This window comes from Harpia harpyja, chromosome 20 (assembly GCF_026419915.1).
Source record: "Harpia harpyja isolate bHarHar1 chromosome 20, bHarHar1 primary haplotype, whole genome shotgun sequence".
Taxonomy (NCBI): domain Eukaryota; kingdom Metazoa; phylum Chordata; class Aves; order Accipitriformes; family Accipitridae; genus Harpia; species Harpia harpyja.
Genome location: NC_068959.1, coordinates 683808 through 705496, shown reverse-complemented (window position 1 = coordinate 705496; position 21689 = coordinate 683808). Strand labels below are relative to the sequence as shown.

At 36.8% G+C, this 21689-nt stretch overlaps 1 protein-coding gene across 7 annotated transcripts in view; it reads left to right on the top strand.

Annotated features, from left to right (window-relative positions):
- The window catches only part of TCERG1 (transcription elongation regulator 1), a 35308-nt gene extending 13619 nt beyond the window's left edge, over positions 1-21689 (top strand). For 6 of the 7 annotated variants that reach the window (XM_052816342.1, XM_052816341.1, XM_052816337.1 and 3 more), the window contains 15 exons: positions 647-847; positions 2139-2254; positions 3384-3472; positions 4493-4653; positions 5482-5548; positions 6634-6769; positions 7756-7845; positions 8604-8722; positions 10808-10958; positions 15354-15518; positions 16376-16558; positions 17686-17865; positions 18827-18910; positions 19159-19259; positions 20525-21689. In XM_052816342.1, the coding sequence (XP_052672302.1) occupies positions 647-847; positions 2139-2254; positions 3384-3472; positions 4493-4653; positions 5482-5548; positions 6634-6769; positions 7756-7845; positions 8604-8722; positions 10808-10958; positions 15354-15518; positions 16376-16558; positions 17686-17865; positions 18827-18910; positions 19159-19259; positions 20525-20726 (2045 nt within the window). In that variant the 3' untranslated portion in view covers positions 20727-21689. The remainder of the gene's footprint in view (positions 1-646; positions 848-2138; positions 2255-3383; positions 3473-4492; positions 4654-5481; positions 5549-6633; positions 6770-7755; positions 7846-8603; positions 8723-10807; positions 10959-15353; positions 15519-16375; positions 16559-17685; positions 17866-18826; positions 18911-19158; positions 19260-20524) is intronic. The other variant, XM_052816336.1, reaches the window with a different exon arrangement.

Sequence of the window (21689 nt, the reverse complement as noted above, 5' to 3'; positions counted from 1 at the left end):
GCTTTAGGATGTGAATAAAATGTTTTTTTCCAATCGATCTGCAGTATTAAACAAAACCATTGCACAATCTGAAATTATTTCATTCTCATAAGTTTTTATCCAAGGCTCTGAATTAATGTTAACTTTAAGTCAGGATTTAAGACTATCAGAGTTCTGCTTTGTATTATATGGCTCAAATTCAAGCCACTGTTGTCTTTTTTCAAGAGCAATAGGAATATCTCTTAAAGTGACAGCATAATTAAAGTGGAGTAGATTTAAAAAAAAAAATTATTTGCTATAGAGATCTAATAAAGACTTTTTTGATAGAGCACTTAATTTTGAAGTATTAAGGCAAATGTCTAAATACTAACAAGCTTTGTGCTGTGCAGAATTACACATTACTCAAAATAAAGCTATCTAATTTGCCTGGTAATATGGGCATTACTGATTGTAAAACACAGGAAGGAAATTGAGTAACAATGCATTGATTTCCAATTTAATTTTGAAAACTGTATTTATATAGGTTGATTATTTGTAACTTAAGTTTTACTGTAAACAGTGAAGTGCTAGGTTTTGGTTCTTGGGTACTTCATTGTCACTTACTGTTTTCTTTCCTTTTTCCTTTTCTTTTTTTCTTTTTTTCTTTTTTTTTTTCTTCTTTATACAGGTGTCTTGCCAGGCATGGCCCCTCCCATTGTACCTATGATCCATCCTCAGGTTGCTATTGCTGCTTCACCTGCTACGTTGGCTGGAGCAACAGCAGTCTCTGAGTGGACAGAGTACAAAACAGCAGATGGAAAGACTTACTATTATAACAATAGGACTTTGGAGTCAACATGGGAAAAACCCCAAGAACTGAAAGAAAAAGGTACTTTTTTTTTAAATGCAGCTGTATACTAGGCAAAATTGCTTAGACCGTTAACAGTTGTGTTGGAAAACGTGAACGAGAATATTTCTAATCCCTTATTTCCCTGAAGAATATTTTTAAATCCTGGTTATAAGTATCCATTTGGGTGGGTCTTGAGTCTGAAAGTTATAGTTTCTTCGTTTCCTACTGTACTGTAAGAGTATTTGGTTCTAGAGTGGCTTCTGTAGACACTTGGGTAAATGCATGTTTCCACTCCAGTGGAAAGTAAGTACTTTACATACTTAGTTGTTTGGGAAGATCCCAATTGCAGAAAGATAGAAAGTGAGGGGAAAATTCAGTTATTCTAAAGACTGTAAACCAGGAGAGAATGAAGATCACTGAAATGCTAAATTTCAGATCTTCATAAACTAAGTATATAAACAGATTTGGAATATGAGGAAAAAATAATTTACCTCCCCTGTCCACATCCCTAAGTTGTATTGTGGTCATAATCTGTGACTTGTGTCTATTTGAATCCACATTATATCCATGGGTGGTGTTATATTGGAGGGAAGTTGTTCTTGTATCATAAATAAGGAAGAAGGGGCAAAAATCCTGTGGCTTTTATTCAGTTTATAAAGTCTTTTAGGAAAACAAATCCAGTCAGACCCAAAGAGTTCTTCCTTTTATTGTCTGCTGAATTTTTCAGTTACAAGAAACCTTTGTTTAGACAAATTCAGAACACTTACAGTTAGTTAGTTTAAATAATACCCATCTTTCTAATAATTCAGTTTTAAATAATATGTCTTCTTTTTACTGAGGTAAAAACATCTAAGACAGCAAATATCAATTTTGCTGAGTAAAGCTTATACATTTTATAATTTTTTTAAATGGATGCAGAGCAATCCTCAGATGATTCTGCATGAATTTTCTCTGATTTTTTTTTTTTTTTGTCAACAGCATTTCAAATCTGAAAGTCATCTTTAGTGTTGCACTGTTGGTTGCAACTGTTGTTTGATACATTTATTGGCGTTTCAGCTATTTCTGTTGGTACAGTTTAGTTAGCTTTTTAATATAATAGGCTGCCTTACAATATTTCCTTTTCCAGTCCCAAGTACATCTTGGTACAGGAGATAATCACGTCTTTATAAGCAGACACTGTAAAGCCCAAGGAGGACAGAAAGCAGTGAAAAATACGTTAAAAATAAGTTTTGTTTTGCTGTTGTGCTTGGAAAATCATACTGATAAAAATAAATTTGTTGTTCTATAATGGTTTCTTAATAATACTAAGGAAAATTCTGTCTTTATTTAGAAAAAATGGAAGAGAAGATTAAAGAGCCAATTAAAGAACCTACGGAGGAGCCTTTACCAATGGAGACAGAAGAAGAAGAGCCAAAAGAAGAACCTATAAAAGAACTTATAAAGGAGGTAAAAGACCTTGCAACCAAATAGTCAGTATCGCCATTTTGAATTCTACATCCTACAGGTGTGGATGCATCTGTAGACCGGGCATATTGACAGGAGACACGGTTAGTAATTTGAGTTCTTAAATTCCTGGGCTGATTTTTGAAAGCCTTCCTTTTTGGGCTCATAGCTTTTTTTTTTGCTTTTTTTTTTTCTTAATTTTTTTACATAAAGAAAAAAGGACACTTGAAAGAAAAATACAGAGCACGTGAGTTAAGAAATTAGTAAGAACATGGAAAAAAAAATTAGCTACTTACATAGACATGATGTTCTCTTGCTGATTTTAAGGTGTTCAGAAAAATGAAACTTGTCCTGAATGTTTGAAATCTTTAAATTAATAGCTTTTTCTCTGTTTCTTTACTTCCTTGTTTTGAACAGCTTTGAAACAAAGCTTACACAATCTCCATGTGCTGTAACTGATAAGTTTAGTCTGTTAGGAACACCTGTCCTTGAAAATGTCTGTAGTGTTTACGTTGCAGTAAACAAAATTAACTTTTTTCTTGTAAGGCATTTTGTCATGCTGAGAAAGCATAGCTCTTTAAGATGCTAAAGTGTTTGAATAAAAATTAAAGCTTTTATACTGATTTCTGCAAACTTCAGTGTAGCTTAGTAGGCAAAAGCACAGAATTCAGTTGCTGGTTTTTATTACCGCTCTACCCTGTTCACTTTTGAGGTAGTTGCTAGTTTGCTTATTTCTGCTACAAAGGTTATTGCAGATTTTTGACTGTTTCACACTCTGTCTCATTTTCAAGTAAATTAATTTTAAGAATAAAAATTTCTTTGTGAGAAACTACACCCTTGCCCCTGTATTCAGTCCTTGATTCAGGGATTTGTGCAGATTTAGGAAGGCATTTAAATAAGGTTTCAGTGAAGTCAAAAGTTAGTAAACACTTAGAGGTTTTCTGAGTTTTGAGTAGCAGTTACTGTTGAAATTCCAGTGCTTCTGTTTTAAGCATGGATGAAGTGTAATTGTGAGCTGTTTGTTAGCATTGTTTCAAAATACATTTTCTTCTTTAAAACAAGTTAGTTACTTTATAATAAATAATTAGCTAGTGGTCATTGCTTGAATCCTTTAACTTTTTTTTTCCTTGAGGAGCCAAAAGAGGAAGAAATGACTGAAGAAGAAAAAGCAGCTCAGAAGGCCAAGCCAGTTGCAACCACTCCTATTCCAGGAACCCCATGGTAGGTAACGGTTTCCCCTGTGGCCTCCTACTGCGGGACTGAGACATGATTTCCCATAGCCACCAGGAAGGTCGCTGGGTAGTTAGAACAAGTAATAGTGTGTATAGATCCTGTTCTTGGTATGCTTCTGTCTCAGATAACGTTGGATTCCTCCAGGCAATGCTGTTCACACTGGGCCAGTACTCATGATGTTCAGTGGTGTGTGTATAGCCTTTCTACCACACGCTAACTGCAGTCCTATGTGGTACCTTACTAGTATAGATGTCATATCCCAGCCCCCTTCATCTGCCACTGATTCCTTCTGATCTGGTAGGAAATACTGGCCAAAAAAAAAAAATCTTGGACTTCTTTTGCCCTTATGCCTTGGGGAACGAATGGGTGTGGCTGCTGGCCAAAACAATCCTTTTGTTTTTCACTTGGCATAGATACTCATCAGGTGCCTCTGTGTATAATGTCATGATGAGGTTACTCTTGCTGTAATATGTGTAAATCATCTTTGTGTGTTCGGATGACCACGGTAAAAATCTTAGTGATGGGAAAGGGACATGGTTTTAATTTTTGCAATTTAGCCATCGATGCTTTTTTATTAATGTTTGATATTTAAAACTGTCTCTTCAAATGATCTCTGCAGTTCTTTCATCCTGCCATTTATAAAATTCTGGCAAGATCATTAGGTTGCTTTTTCTCATATTTCGCAGGGCATTGAAGAGATGAGGTACTTTTTATCCCAAATTCTGATTCAGCTGTCTAAAACATTTTTTTTAGAGAAGAACTGAGTATACTGCAGCTCCTGATAAAAAGTATTTTAAAAATTGCATTTCAAATCTGCTAGCAGAGAAAAGCAATAATTCAGTATCCCATTTGGACAGTAGGAATGTTTGGTAGTTGTGCAGTATGTATAACCTGGATCTGTCTGTGACCATTAATGCTTGCTTCAGTCTTTGAACATGGTAACAGGTATACAGAATGAATGAAGACAAAGATAATACAAGACTTGCTGTCTGACTTTTAAATTTCTAGGTGCGTGGTGTGGACTGGCGATGAGCGAGTTTTCTTCTATAACCCTACCACTCGTCTTTCTATGTGGGACCGACCAGATGACCTAATTGGAAGAGCTGATGTGGACAAAATTATTCAAGAACCTCCTCACAAAAAAGGAATGGAAGAAGGAAAAAAACTTAGTAAGAGCAATCTTACTGCCTTCTTAAATTATATTCAGACTTCTTATCACTTATTTTGTGTTGATTTCCAAAGCTAGTAACGTTTAAATAAGTGAGAGAAACGTAAAGACATATTGAAAAATGTATATAGTTTTAGAATTTAAGAATGCTGGTGGGAATACAGATTTATAGTCCTTTCGGAAAAAACAGTCTATTGAAGAAAGTAGATACTAACAAGGTTAATTTTTTTTCTAAATGCCAACAGGCTGAAAAAAACCACAGTTTTTACTGACTAAAAAAAGGGACTCTGTTTGTTTTATAAGCAAGAGGAATTTGGGGGCCAGAAAAGATTAATCATAATGTACCAATGGGCTCTCACAGAAGAGGATTTAACTTAGAGAACATCAACTGGAATACAGTTTTGGAAAGAGCTGCCAAGAGCAGAGAACATTCAAGAGGCTGCTGAGATGAGACTTCTTTCTGGCATGAGTTCTAGTAAATGATCCTGGGATGACATGTGGGCTTGGTAGTTGGAGGAGAGCAAAGTGCAAGTAGGTAATCAGGAGATCCAAATGTGCTTCATTAGACTGTTTAGCCTGAGTTTTTTTTCCCCTCGAAATAAGAGGTCAGTGTTTGTCATTTTAAATCCAAAGCTGGCCGCAAGTCCATTAGTCCTGCCACCAAATTCTGATAGTGTTATTCCAAAAGCGACTGAAAACCATATGTCTTCCTTTGTCAGAGTACATTATTGCTGCACACATTGTCCTCTGTTTTTGCACAAGGCTTCATTTGTAAATTGCAAACTTTTCATAAATATAAAATCTAAAGTATTACTGAAATCTGTTACAGTTAGAGAGGAGCATGAATCTACAGAGGAAGCAAATGAAGATGAGCCTATTAAAATTAAAAAGCGCAAGTAAGTTTGCTTTTTCAATACTAAGTAGTCTGTGTAGATAAAATAAAGTTTTTAATCTGAGCAGTGTGTATACTGTTGTATTCAGCAGAGGAGAACAGTAATTAATAGGATTGGTGAACAGAGTCATCAACTTTCTGCTGTTTTACTCTAGCAGCTCAAGTATTCAATACTTCTCTGAGCTGAAATTCATGTATAGAGGAAATCGCATCTCCTTTGGAAATCGTTTGAAATGGAAATAAATGGTATAAGTTGCTGAATCCAAGGAATATTTTGAGTGCGTTTTATCTGAAATAGTTTGCTTCTGTTGCTTGTTTATCTAGCTTGTTAATTTCTGTGCACAAGATTTTGTTGCCAAAAAATCCAACCATCTAGATTTTCCTAGCGATTACTCTGTTTTCACTCTATTATAAAAGTTTAAGAGTTTAATTTACATCTTTTTGTCTGTTTTGCCTATTGGAAGCAATATACATCACTCCGAGTTACTTACATGCACTGCTTTAAAAGTAGTTTTACAATTTTATTTGTTATGGTGTACTCTTAGGGATGATCATAAAGTTGTTAGCAGTTAGGGCTTTGAGTTTGTTTGAGATGAAGCGCATTTGCTCTTAGTAAACATAAATCAACAAACAGCACACGTTTTTCCAGAAACGCTCTGATGGATGAATGTATCTTTTGTGTTACAGCGTTTTCTGTTGTAATGATTATAAGGTACTCTCAATTTGAACTAACTCCCTTAGCCATAGTCTTTTCACAGGGCCTCATGGTCTTGAACAGGAGATAAGAAAATTAATGCAGTTAATGTGAAAACTGTTGTACATCTGGTGAGACCATTGAATACAACCAGAACATGCTGACTTCTTGGAGTCATTTGTTGGCACTGAAGTTATTGAGAATACCTTGGTTCTTGAGCTCTTTCAATATGAAAGCATTCATATCCAGGTCTTGAAGAACAGCTTTCATGATTTGTAAGCCTATGCTTCTGAAGTAATCGGTTATATCCATTCTGTCCTGGTGTAGTTCAATTTCTAAACTACAGGGTTGACATATTAATTCTCAAGTTATACTATATGTTTAATTTTTTTCAGGAAAGATGATAACAAAGATATTGATTCAGAGAAGGAGGCTGCTATGGAAGCTGAAATTAAAGCTGCTCGAGAGAGAGCCATTGTCCCTCTGGAGGCTCGGATGAAACAGTTCAAGGACATGCTTCTAGAAAGAGGGGTTAGAGAAATCAGTGTGTGTGTGTGTGTGTGTGTGTGAGAGAAGGGGGGAGAGGGAGGGAGGGGAGGTTCAGGCAGAGGTCTCAATTCTTAGCGAATTCAGAACCTGCGGTGCTTTATGTAAGGAAAACAATCTCATCCTTCCTCTGATTAATGGATGCATTTGGTACAAGACTCCATATTTCAAAGAATGTTATAGCAAAATTTTGATTACTAAGTAACTGAAATTAAACAGTATCAAGACAGAAATTTTTTTTTAGCTTTTTTTCCCCAAGTTAAGTAATTACCTAATTGAAAGCTGCTATTGAAAATAAATAGGACACACAAACTGGACACATCCATAATGTTTTTGGAAATGTTCCTACATGAGAAAAACAGTAAGTTCCGCTGTAGTCTATACATTCTTATCCTTAAATGGGAGACTTTTTGCTTTTAGTTAACTAAATTTGAAATCTGCTTGATACCAATCAGTTTTTATAAGTAAATTAGGCTATTAGAATGTAAATTTATACAGTAACTTTAAAAAATTGAAGTGGTTCCAGCTGCCTATGCAGCTTTCATTTAGTTTCAATAACTGGATTTCATGGGATAGTTTTAATAAAGCTTGTTTAAGATGAGCTCGAACATGTTTAAATCAATCTCTTGTAGCAGAACTGTTACACTCGTAACGTTTAGAAAAGATATAGAGCAGTTATGCGATATGAGAACATAGAATCTCAAGGCTTTCTTCTGATGTACTTACTGTTTTTTAAAATGTCACACAGTGGTAGTAATTAAGCATGTGTTATTATTTAGAAGTTTTCAGAGCCAGTTAGTGTTGAAACTTGCTATGGCAGCTTCCATCATCTATTAGTGATGAAAACTTCAAGATGAGTTTGTTTCCCTCTTTTCATCAGATGTACAGTTTTGCTTGAAAACTATAGAACAACTTCTTTATATTTGAGGAAACTTAACCACTAGTTAAAATCTGACTTTTTTTAATTAAAGGTCTCTGCTTTTTCAACATGGGAGAAAGAGCTACACAAGATAGTTTTTGATCCTCGTTACTTACTTCTCAACCCGAAAGAAAGAAAACAGGTAAAAGAGAAGTCAAATTCACTCTCCATCCAGACACAGCTGCTACAGGCTTTATCTAAATCCTCAGTCTGCTATTTTTGTTCCTGCTAACCTTCCAGATTAAACAGTGTTGCAAGGGATTTTTGTTATGATTAGGGTTTGTCTGGAAATGGAAGAAGCCAGCAAGAAAAGAAGTGAGTTGATAGTTTTTATTTTTCCTGTGGTTGGAAGATCTAATATTTTAACACAGTGAAAGTTGTATGCATACAGAGAGCTCCCCAAACCAGAATGAAATGGTGAGAATCATCAGTATCTCTTTGAAATATTGGCGTAATGAATACTCTATCTATTTATTAAAAAAAAAAAAAGTGGTTGGGGGAAAAACTGAAGCGCATTTTTATTGTTAAGCAAGTTCTCACTCCAGAAGCTTTTCTTCAAATGGATGTAGGGAAATGAAAACTTCAAGAATACAGGAAGTGTCTGCTGTCTTAAACATATGGCCCAGAAAAATGTTGACGTAATGTGAATGTGTAAGAAACTTCTTCGCAGGTCACAGATTACGTGTTTAGATCCAATTTACTACATGTTCAGCAGATTGGAGTAATTTGCATATTCAAATAGAAAGAGTCCCTAACCCTTCTTTCTACTTCATCTATGTTGGTTGTGTGGTGGGAGGAAAGGAAGTAGGATGAAAGAAATGGGATTTTTCCTCCCTCTTGCCTAGAGCTTATGTGGCTTCAGGTTTTTGTGTTTTATGTTGGTGACTGGTGTTTCTGTAGGTATTTGATCAGTATGTGAAAACCCGAGCAGAAGAAGAGCGCAAGGAGAAGAAAAACAAAATAATGCAGGCCAAGGAGGATTTCAAGAAAATGATGGAAGAAGCAAAGATTAATCCAAGGTAGGAGCTTCTTTTGGTTTTTGTATGCATAAGCTCTATTAGAACGAGGTATGTTGGGTGGTATTAGGTAGTTTAACCTCTTTCAAAATGGGCAAAGAGGAGAAAAATCATCAGATATTGTTGAAATCTTCTTTTGCCTGCTTGTATTCGCCTAATCCATGAAATAGTAGAACTCGTGATTTATAATGATTTATATGTTTTAAGTCATTTTGAAGAAATCCCCAGCATGCTGTCCGGATTGTGAGAAAGGCCTCATGATCCACCACAAGGTTTCTTTAATAACCTTGTTTCTTCTTAAGAATATTAGTAGTCTCAGAGAAGTACCAGGGAGGTTTCTTCAGTCTGGAGGGGGCTGAAGGGATGTTTTTCTGGTTACAAAGTATGTTCATATGATAGAATGTTCTAGTTTCTTTAATATAGAAATTATTACATACCCCTCACATTGAGACCTTGCAGGGATAATAGCGAGGTGATGACATTGCACGTACCAACATTCAAGATTTTATTGCTACAACTGTTTGCTTCACAGCTTTCTCACATAGAGTTCATGAAGTATGTGCTTATGTCACCAGATGAGCTCTAAAGCATTCTCTTGCAGCATCTCTTGGCTTATCTGGCATTAATTCTTTTACAGTGAAATAACAACTCGTTTGTTTTGCTTCAGCTTAATTTTTTTTTCAGTGACCCGTTTTGGAAATCTGGTGGAAGCTAGTGTTATGTTAACTTTTAAATTACTTCAAATCTGATTAATTCTCATTTAAAACACCTGTCTGCTCATTTAATAAGGGTAGCAGTTTCAACAGTAGTAGGCTGGGAAGAATGGAGGCATGGAAATGTTTTTAAAAGTTCATCAGTAATAAGTTTAATATATAATTCAGAGATTAACATGGACTATTATGTTAGCTTTAGTATCCTCAACTTCCAAGATATCTCCGATGTGTCATATTGGGACTGACTCTGATCTCATTATGGGTTGGGGTGGGAAAGAGTTCCAGCTGAAATACTGTCTTGTTTAATCTTATCCTTTGTCTTCTGGTTTCAGTGTTTGTCTAAAGATATTGCTGTACTTCTGTGAGTGCCAGACTGGTTTTTTATCATCTATCTCAGTCCAACATGCCCAAGAGTTTGTGTTCCACTTCACTTAAACAGCTCTTGTTCTTCAATATAGCTGTACATTCACTTTCTAATCTTTTTGAATAAGCTGCCAAATTCTCTTCTTGTTTCAATTTACCCTACAGCAACAGTAGGCTGGATTTTCCAAGTCTAATTATTTCCATGCTGTGATGAAAACATTCGTATGATTATAAGTGTCTCACGTATTCTTGGGGCCAGATTTGCATCAGAGCTTGGAAAAAGCACAGTAGTGGTTTTTTTCGAGGTAAGTGGCAGTACTATATCTACTGCACAGATTGGAATCTGGCCCTGGAGGTGAGAGAACGGTCAGGGAAATGCTGTGGGGATAACGGGTTCAAAGCCCAGTATTGCTGCATCTGCCCGTAGTGTTTAAAATATTTTCAGCTCTGTGTGTTTTAAGATTAGGCTATACAATGTTCACTGTAGGAGGAAAAATTGATTCAGCCAGTGTTCTATTGTGACTAATACCAAAAGATGATTTTCTTGGTGAACTCTTAGCATGGTTTGGCTGCAAGTGAATGCACGTAAAATTTTCAGTTTCACAGCTGTGAAATACCTGGACAGACTGGTGGCTGAACTGCTAACCCACAAAAAAGAAGATTTTTTGTAGACAACTGAGTTTTTTTTCATTTCTTCTTCTGGTTGCATTGTAATCTCTCTTCCTATACCTGCACTTTCTGCAGGTAGCTGTATTCAAACAAATAAACAAAAAACCCCCTGTAAGTCTCTAACAGTACCTTTCATATGTGTGCCTAAACCTGACTGCTTTCTATATAGTTCATTGATCAAACATCTCTATAGTGAGACCATAGGAGGTTGCCTTTTTTTTTTTTTTTTTTTTTTTAAATTGTGCTCTGGCATGTATTTTAGCAGAAGAAATATTTCTCTGCTGAACCTGCTTCCCAGCAAAGACAGCTCTGCCAAATGAGTTCACTTGCCATTTTGTTGCAGAACTACTTTTAGTGAGTTTGCAGCCAAGCATGCTAAAGACTCGAGATTCAAGGCAATTGAAAAGATGAAAGATCGAGAGGCCTTGTTTAATGAGTTTATCACAGCGGCAAGAAAGAAGGAAAAAGAAGATTCGAAGACCAGAGGTGAGAAGGTAAGGTGACTTTTTTAGTTCCAGCAGTGTGAATGGTGTGAGTCTGAGTGAGATGGGACAAAGACAGTGCTTGGTTTCCAGTGTGCCTTCTCTGAAACACGGTCCTTCTCTTTCCATAGAGGTTTTACAATGTAAACACTTCACTGATGTCCCTTTGGTCTTTCTGAACTAACTATTTTAAGTTTGCAGGTATACTGACTTTTAGAGTACATAGAATTGAACTTACATTTATTTGTGAAGCTGAGTTTACTTAAATAATCACACTTTTTTTGTTGTTTTGTTTACCTAAGCAAGTAACATTATATTCTTATCTGGAATAATGCCTGATTTTTATTTTTTTTTAAATTTTTTTTTTAAGTTATATTATCCTGAAGCATTAAAAGGAAAAGGATTCTTGTCCTGTTTGGCTGGAAACCCCAGAACTGGCCATTATCTCTCTGTTCTCTCAGTGGAGGCTGTAAGAACTTGAAATTCTCTGTAGGATACATCGTTTAAATTTCAAACAGCTTCCATATCTTCTCTTTCCATCTAAAAGCTAGCACTTAAGTGACTTTTTAATCTTTCAGTAAATATATCTTACGTATAAACTGCTGCTTATTAGAATTAAAGGTCAGCTATTAAAGATTAATGAATTCCAAATGTCATTTGACCGTATTGTCAATAGCAGGGAGCAGGCTTTCACCACTGGGAAAGCAGGCTACTATGGAGGTGGCATCAAATGTTATCATCAAAATACGCAGCCACTTACTTAAATGTCCCTGTGTGTTGTGTGAATGGAGAAAATAACCTCTAAAGCCTAATCATTTTTGACATTTTAAAGTCTGCAATATTTATTTTGTAGTATAAAGTTATTGCAAATTTCACCTACTAAGAATGCTTACAGAAGAGAAAAATGCTGAATAACAGGTTAGATTTGGTGACAAATTTGTTATTGAATAAGTTTTGCATATTTTTTTAATCTAGGTAGTCTGACCTGATCTGATTCTGTACTTGATTTTTTTTCAAATGTTGACTTATTGCTGATATTTTCAATAAATGATTGTGCTTTCAGAGGAGAACTGATGTACTTCAAAACTAGACTTTTACATACTGCATTTTGATTATTAATGTGGAATTTTAAAGCATTCTTGCAGCTTAATAGTGCAGTTGAAGACTTTAAAAAAAAGTAAATATTTGTTTTGTTGTTGCATGATTGTTCTAAAATTGAAAAGTTAAAAGAAGAGAGATTGTGTTTGTTTTGCTTTTGAAATAATGTTTTTTTTTCTCCAAAAGCCTTTTGTAACCATTTTATGTATTCTGTTTTATAACAAGTGGATAGACTTTACAGTTATGTGCTGTGCGGCCTGTCAATCAGTTCAGTCTGACAGCTGTCAATCACTGACACGCAAATATTATGGGATTCCCTAGTGAGGAAAGAATTGGTATCTCTGTGTGGTGACTTTAGCCTCCCGCAGTTCCGGTACTTTACATTTTTTTAGTTTTTTTCCTTGTGAAGTGATGAGAGTTGTACCTGCAATGTGTTAACTGCCAAAAAAAAAAAAAAAGACTTCTAAATACACCTGAAATATTTTCAATCTTATTTTCCTTTGATTTTGAAAGTGTTTAAAACATAAAAGAAAATTTAAGGCATTTAACCTGAAGCTTTCTCAGTCTGTTTTAAAAGTCCAAAATCTTTATTTAAGGAGGATCAACTTTACAGAAATCTTTAACGTAAGGGTTTTAAATTATATAATGTTTTGATTTTGCTTCATGGAGTTACGGCTTATAGGATGGTGATGGAGCAGCTGGCTTTTCAGATCGTTGTTTTTATTCACGTGGCTAATTTCAGTGACTAAATACAACGCTAATACTTCTCGGATGACAGAGACGAGGAAGTGTGCATGGGTTTGAGGATAGCAGCAAAGGGACCATGAGCTGGTGATGCTTACCAAGCTGCTGATGTGCTGTCCCAGGACACAGCATTGTTCCACGTCCTCGAGATGAGCTGTGCCAGCAGAGGAGCCTGACGTCCCACTTTACGGAGACTTAGGGAAACGTTCGGCTGCAAACATCCTGCAGCCCAATGTGCTGATGGCCGTCTCGACTGTCATCTATCCTGTATCAAGATCTCCTAACAGTTTTCTTACATAATATTCTACTTAGTGGAGCTAGTTACTGTGTATAGATATACTAAACTCGCAACAGTAGAGCTGTGATCTTAAAAGATTATTCCTTGGTGAGATGTTTTTGACTCAATTTTTTGAGAAGTTTTTGTCTTTTTTTCTTTTTTTTTCTTTTTTAATTGAAAACCAAATTTCAATACTTGTACCGTATCCATTGTGGATGACTGAAGTTAAACCCATGCTTTAAGAGCATTAAAGGTCTGGAAGCGTCATTCGTTTTTCTCGGGAGGGAATTGGCTGTACTCTCCTGGTTTTCTGCTAAGTTGGTCGCTGGCGAAGCAGCAGATGGCCCAGCTGGCATCTCCGTACAGTAGTGCAGGAGCTCAGTAGTGAGCAAGCGCACGGCTGGTGAGGGAGCAAGGGGGGGCTGCTGCTGGCGGCTCCTGCAGAAGCATCTTCCTGCAGGTTGTGGTGTTCTTCTTAGGTTTGGGTTTGTGTGGCAGCTGGTGCTTCCAGCAGTGTTGCGGGTATGCAGTTTTTATCCAGTGGGATATATATGCATACGTAACTTGTGCAGAGTGCTTCTGTTGAAAGTTTGAGATACCCTTACTTTATAGACTTCTGTAGTAACATCTGGGAATTGTTTGATTTTTAACAAATATTTCTAATGCCATGGCTTAGAAAGCTTCATATTTTCGATACTGCATGCATGTTTTAAGATGTTTTGAAACAACAGTCTTAATTTTACAATGAATAAACGGTTTGCTTAGCATTTTGTTCAGCTACTTTAAGAAAAAGTGATGGTGCTGTAGATGTAGAACAACTTCCCACTGGCACTAACCAGTTGTTTTCTAATCTCTGTTTACTATCTTAATCTCTCTGTTGAGATAGTAAAGAAAAAAGCCTATAAAGCCTTTTAAGTTTATATGTGAATATTGTGAAGAACTACAGTTGTCGGTGGGCAAGCCTGCAGAACGTTGGTTCTGATCTTCATTTCGTTCTTGCATTCTGTGACTAAACACACTTTTAGAAAATCGGGATGTGACAGTTCTCTGGCAAGCCAGAGTTTGTTCACCTGTCCATCTGCTCGCTTCCCTTATGAACCTCAGTGGTTTGGAGCTAAACTGCTTTTGGTAGTTTTCTTTTTTTTAAAAGGATGAGGAGAGGAGATAAGTAGCAAAAAATGAATGGCCAACCTTTCTCCTAGGTTGTTGTTTTGTTTTTTTTTTTAATTAGTGTGCAATAAAGATGGATTTTATTTTGTGGACCAGCAGGGTTTGGGATGCTGTGAAGGCAGCATGCTTCACCTTGCATGTGGAGTCCCTAGAGTCATTCCCTGGCACTCAGCGAGTGAGGCGAACCAGCCCCTCGCCTCTCTGCTTCAGAGAGATGGAGGCTTAAATGCCAAACCAGACTTCTAAGGAAATAAAAAGGAGAAAATACCTAGGACCTAAAGTGCAGCAGGAACAGGGAGATCATCTACCCCAGAAAAAAGAGATGTAATAGAGGCATGGTAGTTGCTCTTGCAACTGCTGGTTCTGGGAGTTTGGATGAAAATGATGTTGCTAGTTGTCTTGAGATAAAAAAAGTAATATGATTGATCCTCTGCCAGCCCTTTGCAATACCTGCTGTTATGGACAGAGAGCTGACGTGCCATTTCCAATTGAAAAAGTAGACTAAAACATTTCCTGAAACTTTTATATATGTGTGCATATCCATCTTAAATGTAATTTACTTAATTACCATATGTGGGTCATTATTGGTTAGATCCATCTTAAGACATTGCTCTTTATCAGCAGATCCAAGTATTTACCTCTGTTCATTGTACACTTGGATGATGAATCCATCAATATTTGTCTAGAGCCCTGCTTAAAACTGCATAGCTTCTGTAGTATTAATATGCAAAATGCTATAATGTACAGTCAGTAACTTGTTACTTTGAGAGATATATATATTTTTATATATATCAAGCTCAAAAAAGAAGCTTAAATTGGAGTAAGATAATAAAAACTGTATTGGTGCATCATTCTTTAAAGAATATCGTTCATCTTAGATGTAGCAGATCTTCTTAATGTATCTGCTTTAGCAAAATTGTCCTAAGGGGAAGTGAATTCTAGATGCGGTTATGTCTAAATTCAGAGTTTTAGTGATTTCTCTAAATTGTAATGGTATGTAATATTAATATGCTTCCCTCTGTTGGAGGTAAGTTGACTCCTTTTTTCGTAAGAGCAAACTGTTGGGTATCAAAATATCTTTCTCAAGCATTGTCTTTCTGTTTCTGTCTGTAAAACAGATAAAAATGGACTTCTTTGAACTACTGGCTAATCACCACCTGGACAGTCAGTCTCGCTGGAGCAAAGTGAAGGACAAAGTAGAGACTGACCCCCGTTACAAAGCAGTGGATAGCTCTTCACAGAGGGAAGACCTTTTCAAACAGTACATAGAAAAAATAGCTAAGGTATGCATGGGACATTCAGAAGTATAACTTAGGATTGCTTAGGATTTCTGCTGGTCACATTGCTGTTAATGTGTGAAGTAACCAAGTAGAAGGTAGACTAATGTGGGCTTTAGTTGCATACTAAAGAAAATTCTATACTATAGTTATTTGTAGACGTACCCCAGAATGACAGCTTGAAACTTAGGAGTACTAACCCTGGTGGTGCTGCTGCTGCAGATGTTCATGGTGTGTGTATGCATGTGTGCATACACACACACAATATTTGGGAGAATTTGTCCAGCAGAGCAAGAAAGGCAGAGACTCCTGTAAAGCCATTGATTGTAAAAATGGCTGTAAAACTTCAGAAAATACAGACACCATGTTGATTACTTCCTACCAGGATGACAGGGTTTCCTTTGCTGTGATGTTTTTTTTATCAGCTGAGCTTCCTTCAGGAATATAGATGGTTCATACACAGTTCCTTCACTGGTTCTTCTCTTTTAATCCAGTATTCCTACCTTTCTCCTCCAGGCAATTAGTGGTTGAGAATGTAAAACTGGGCTAACAAATAGTCATACCACTCTACCCCTGCCACCCCATTATTCAGAGTTTGTCACTGTACACAAGAAACATGCTCCCGAGAAGAGTTTCTGTGATCAGCATTGTCACTAAGCTTCTCTTTCCCCCATATAAACCCTATACTGCTCCAATATAGCTGTTGAAGCAAAATTTTGTAATCCATAGATCTCAAATCACTTTTAAGTATTTTGTTCCAAGATGCCTTTAGTTTGATAACCCTTTCATTTACTTACCTGTCTAGTGAAAATCTGAAAGGTGTTGTATTGTTTTATTGAGAAAAGTTTGTTCTTACATTTCAGAATTTAGATTCTGAAAAAGAAAAGGAGCTGGAAAGACAAGCTCGCATTGAAGCAAGTTTGCGTGAACGAGAAAGGGAAGTCCAGAAAGCTCGTTCAGAGCAAACCAAGGAAATTGATAGAGAACGTGAGCAGCACAAACGGGAAGAAGCTATACAAAACTTCAAAGCGCTTCTGTCTGACATGGTGAGATATGGACGGGCTTTCTCAGCTTGTCAGTGCATTCTTTTTCGAATTGTTGCCCTATGTAAAAGCTTTTTGGCATTTGTAGTTAAGCATATATAGAAATAGAATCCTGCTCTCTTTTCCCCGCTGCTCTCCACTCACTGTTGGGAGTTTTGCCTTGGTGGGAAAAGAACGCTTTGCATTTAGGGTTCACGTGCTGGCCTCTTGCCCAGGGAGTTAGTGGATAGCATTATTCCTGCTGTTTCTCTGGAGTCTCATGGGTGATGGCAGATTTTCAGTCATGCTACTGTAAACTTCAGTATGTCTGTTGCAAAATTAGATATTGTTGAGCATTAGGAATAGTCCCCTTATTTTTGCGTTGTCTCTCTTCTTCATGCTCCAAACACAGTGCCTTTGTCTTACCATTTCTCTGCTACATTATGTGTTTACTTTGTTCTGCTGGTCAAGCTAATCTGTGAGAGCAGTTCCTGTATGGCGAATGTCCTATTAAGAGGACAGGATTAGCAAAATGAGTTTTCACCAGTATGTGTACTATGCCCTTCCTCCCTGGTGTAAGATATGAAATCCAAACACGTTACTAGTGTTCAGTTCCACATTTCAGCACTGAAATCTTTATAAGGGGGCAGGATATAAACGGCTCATCACTCTCATCTGCTGGTATAGCTAGTAACATAAAGCAACAGCTCCTTGAGGATGCTCTCTGGGCTAGAAGCAAAGCACTGCAAAGCTCCTAGTGCCTCTTTGGAAGTAATTATCTCTGAGGCTGCCTTTCCAGACCACGTACGGTTAATATAGTGTGTTATGCACAGAGGAGGAGGGTGCTGGATTTTTCTTTTTGAGAGAATACTCAGCCAAGTCAGTGGGCTATCTCCATCTGCATTTGAACTGATGTAAAGTAATTCCTTCTGCAACTGCTTGTTTACTATTTGTGGGGAAGCTACAACAGTCTTTTACTTATAAGCTGTTTGGTTTTGGTTTGGGGAATTTTTTTAATCTTTAATTTGAACCTTAACTCAAAACAAGAGAAATAAAAAAAAAAAAAAAAAAACCTTAAGTACACAAGATATTAGTGATACCAGTGAACTGTAGAAAAAATGGTTTAAAAAAATAGTCATCTTTTGGCTCAGGTGCGTTCTTCAGATGTGTCATGGTCTGATACCAGAAGGACTCTACGCAAAGATCATCGATGGGAATCTGGCTCCTTGCTAGAAAGAGAAGAGAAAGAGAAGCTCTTTAATGAACACATTGAGGCACTTACCAAAAAGAAGAGGGAACACTTTAGGCAACTTCTGGATGAAACTTCAGCGGTAAGAGCTGTTTATATTGAAACTTCAAATCTTTGCCAGCCCATCATGATTTTTTCTGATTTTCTGTCACACAATCTGATTTGTTTGTTTTCATTTCCAGGGCCCCTTTGCTTCACCACTGTCTTTTCTTCTTCATAACAAAATTTGTGCATTATGTTTCCTTACCTGTTTATCTTGAGTGTTATTTTGGTTTAACATACAGTTCATTTACATTTAAAATTCTAACCAGTGATCTCTTTATCTCCTGCAGGATGTTACATTTCTTCAACACTGAATTATTTGATACTCTTTACTATATGGCAACTTGCTCTTTCAGATATCCAGTTTGTCTTAGTGAATATCAGTATATAATCTTACCAAGTTCGTCTGTTTTGATGTTCTCCTGCTTTATTTTGTGCTACTGAATCTGAACTTTTATTCTATGTAATGCTATGGAACTCTATCACCTATTCTGTGTGTTGTGGAGTTTTAGGGAGGCTTGCTCTTTTTTAGTTATGTGCTAACTTCAGTCAGCTTTCTTTTAACCCAAAAGTTTTTACCTCATTTTTTTAATGCTTTAGTTAAAAGTCCTTAAGAACATTGAGGAGATTTTTAGTGTGATAGAATAAAATGACAGACATGTAACTCTGAAGCAAGTTTTCTGTAGGTAATTTTTAACAACGCATTGATACACATAAATACGTACTACAAAAAGACGTTGGGATGTAAATGGTATTTGTGAGGACTTTGGTCTGAAAATGCCATCTCAAAATACTAAAGAAAAGTAAATACATAAAATCATCTACTTAAAAGTACTAATGTAGTAGTATAAATAATCAAAACCCAACACTTGAAAATACAGCAACAACTTTGTCAGTGGATTTGGGAGATATTTAAAAGCTTCAGATGTAGTAATATTTACATTCTGTATTCTTAGAATCTAATTTTCTTTTAATTTACCTATTTTTGCTTTTTTTGAAAGATAACTTTAACATCAACATGGAAAGAAGTGAAAAAAATCATTAAAGAAGATCCAAGGTGCATTAAATTTTCTTCGAGTGACAGGGTAAGTGGTTTGCATCACTGTTGCTAACTTTTAGTATGGTGCAGGATATAGAGAAAGTAAGTTAATGGCTGCTGAAGTGGTTTCTGCTTTCTGTGAACAGAATTGTTATTGTTTAAATAAGTTTTTTAATTAACAATGTAAAAGATAAGGAAAAATATAACATAATTATTGCTTATGTTCAGTATGTTTAAGTTGCATGAAGTGCGTAATCTGCATTCAGTGTTTTAAGCTTATATTTTTTCTTTCAGAAAAAACAAAGGGAGTTTGAGGAATACATTAGAGACAAATACATTACTGCCAAAGCTGACTTCCGAACACTATTGAAGGAGACCAAATTTATAACGTACAGGTGTGTAGCATAATGTCAACAAAGGACTAATCTTTTTATTGTGCTTTTCCATATAAGTGGCAACAAACTGATGACTGTTTTTTCTCCTAGCATAAGATGGTGGTGTCTAAGTTACACTTTCACAACTTTTCATAACCTGTCTAGAAAAAAAAAAATGTCTGCAGCAGACTTCTTTTCGCTTTATTTTGACATTGCTGCTGCTGACTTAACGAGTAATGAAAATCAGACTAACACAGGTGTGAGGTTCTTTTTGGCTTTGGCATAGTATTCTGTGAATAGTACTCTGAGCTGTCAGGCATTAAATTCATTTTGTGGTGAGGGCCATCTCTCATGTTTGTATTAGTCCTTGGTTTAGACTCAGGAGGGATCAATACTGAAATGAGGACTATTTCAGGATTTTGGAGTAGACAGCAAAGAAATATTGGCTTCATTGAAATTTTATAAAAAAAACCCCATAAATAATTTGCCTGGTTTCTGTGGGAGGATTTAATTGAAAGGGTATGCCTTACAGGTGGGTAGATTTACAAAGCAGTTGACTTTTTCACTCAGTTTCAGGGGTTGGTAAGGCTGATACAGAATCTTGGGTATGGACCAAAACAAGTTTCCTGTCAGAAACATGAGTTCACTTCAAAAGGAGAAAATGAAATTAAATTCTTTGGATCCTAACAAACCACATGGTTCCCTTGCGGTCAGCACTGTAGCGTGTTGGAGTTCTGGTTTCAGGTGGTGCTGCTGTCAGTGAGCTGAGTGACAGTGCTCTAAGCCAGTGTGGCGGACACAGTCAATCAGTCAAGCTGGATCGTAACTGAGACTCCCACATCCAAATTCTAATTATTTGCCTCATTTAGATGCTGAATGTAAAACTCTGATTTTTTTTCTTTTTTTTTTTTTTTTGTCCCCTCTAGGTTTTAGCATTTGTATAGTTCATGTAGTGCTGTCCAAGGCCATTGCAGCCAGACATGAGTCTTCCATGGTGCTTAGTTAGTGTAGCACAAATGTAGGCAACAAGCCTTTATTTCCTGTGCATAGAGTACTGTTGACATGCCTAGTCCTGACCTAAAGTGGCATCTTTCTAGCTAAGAAGATACCCAGGTCTCCGCAGCCTTCCCCTGCTTTGCCTTTCCGTTGACTCTACCTGTGCTTTCTTACGGTGAGGGCAGCTTCTCTAAGCTCGTAGCAGCCACTGCCAGGAGCAGGGTGGGTTCCCGGGGTGTTCTGTGCATCCTGCACCACCCTCAGGTGGTAATTCTTACGCTTGCTTTCAGATCCAAAAAGTTGATCCAGGAGTCAGATCAGCATCTGAAAGATGTAGAGAAGATACTACAAAACGACAAGCGATACCTGGTACTTGACTGCGTACCAGAAGAGAGACGCAAACTCATTGTGTCCTACGTAGATGACCTGGACCGTCGAGGCCCGCCTCCACCACCCACAGCTTCAGAGCCTACAAGACGAACAACAAAATAGTTATGAAATACTCTTAAGCCAAGAGTATCTATTAAATCAAAAAGCTTGCATGAGCCATCTGTCAGGTTTATACATATACATTACCGTGAATATATTGCAAAACCATCTGAGGAGCAGAGGAAGAAGCAGCATTTGTGAACATAAAACGGTCTCGGGGCTGGGGGAAGGGGGGATGACCAACAACAGAAAACCCACGTTAAAGGTATTTATGAGTTTCTTTGGGGCATGACTGACAAAAATCCGAACACGTGGGCTGTGTTTGGTAACTTCAGATCTCAGAGCAATGCAGTATCTGTATATGAGGTGTGAGTGTCTGATATTTGGAGTTCTTCTCAGCAGTGTCACACATGTGAGTCTTAAGGATGATCACACTTGTGGTTTGAACTTGTACTATGTGTGTGCTGCCAGCTTCCTAATGGTTACCTGCGGTCCCTGGCTGAGGAGGTGAAATGCTGTCTGATAGCTTAAATTATTGATTACTGAAGACCGCATTCTGGAAACAACTCCCAATTCTCTGCTTGCTCTCACCCTTGTAAATGGAACTAAATCCATTAAAGCCAGAGTTAGAACTGAGAGAGGAGAATTACAACTAAGAGACCAACTTAAATTTGTTCACAGGTCTGCTTTGTTCCTTACCCTATCCATGAATTAGAAGCAAAATCAGGTTGCTCTGCCCAAGTGAAGATTTATCTAGTAATTTTTACTCGAAGTTGGAAACACTTGGTAAATAACAGTGGTTACTGGAGCAGAACAGGACGGTTGTATAAACACATTTTTATTTACGATAAAGTGATCTTTACATACTTCTGGATTAGACTGTGGATTTCCTCTCTGGGCAATTCTTGTAAACTATACTCCTGTTTTGAATGTTAAACTTGTGTTTCTAAAGTTTAATTTTGAAATGTTGGGATTGTTCAGTTTATGTATTTGAACTACAATAAACCAACCCTTTTTATATATGGA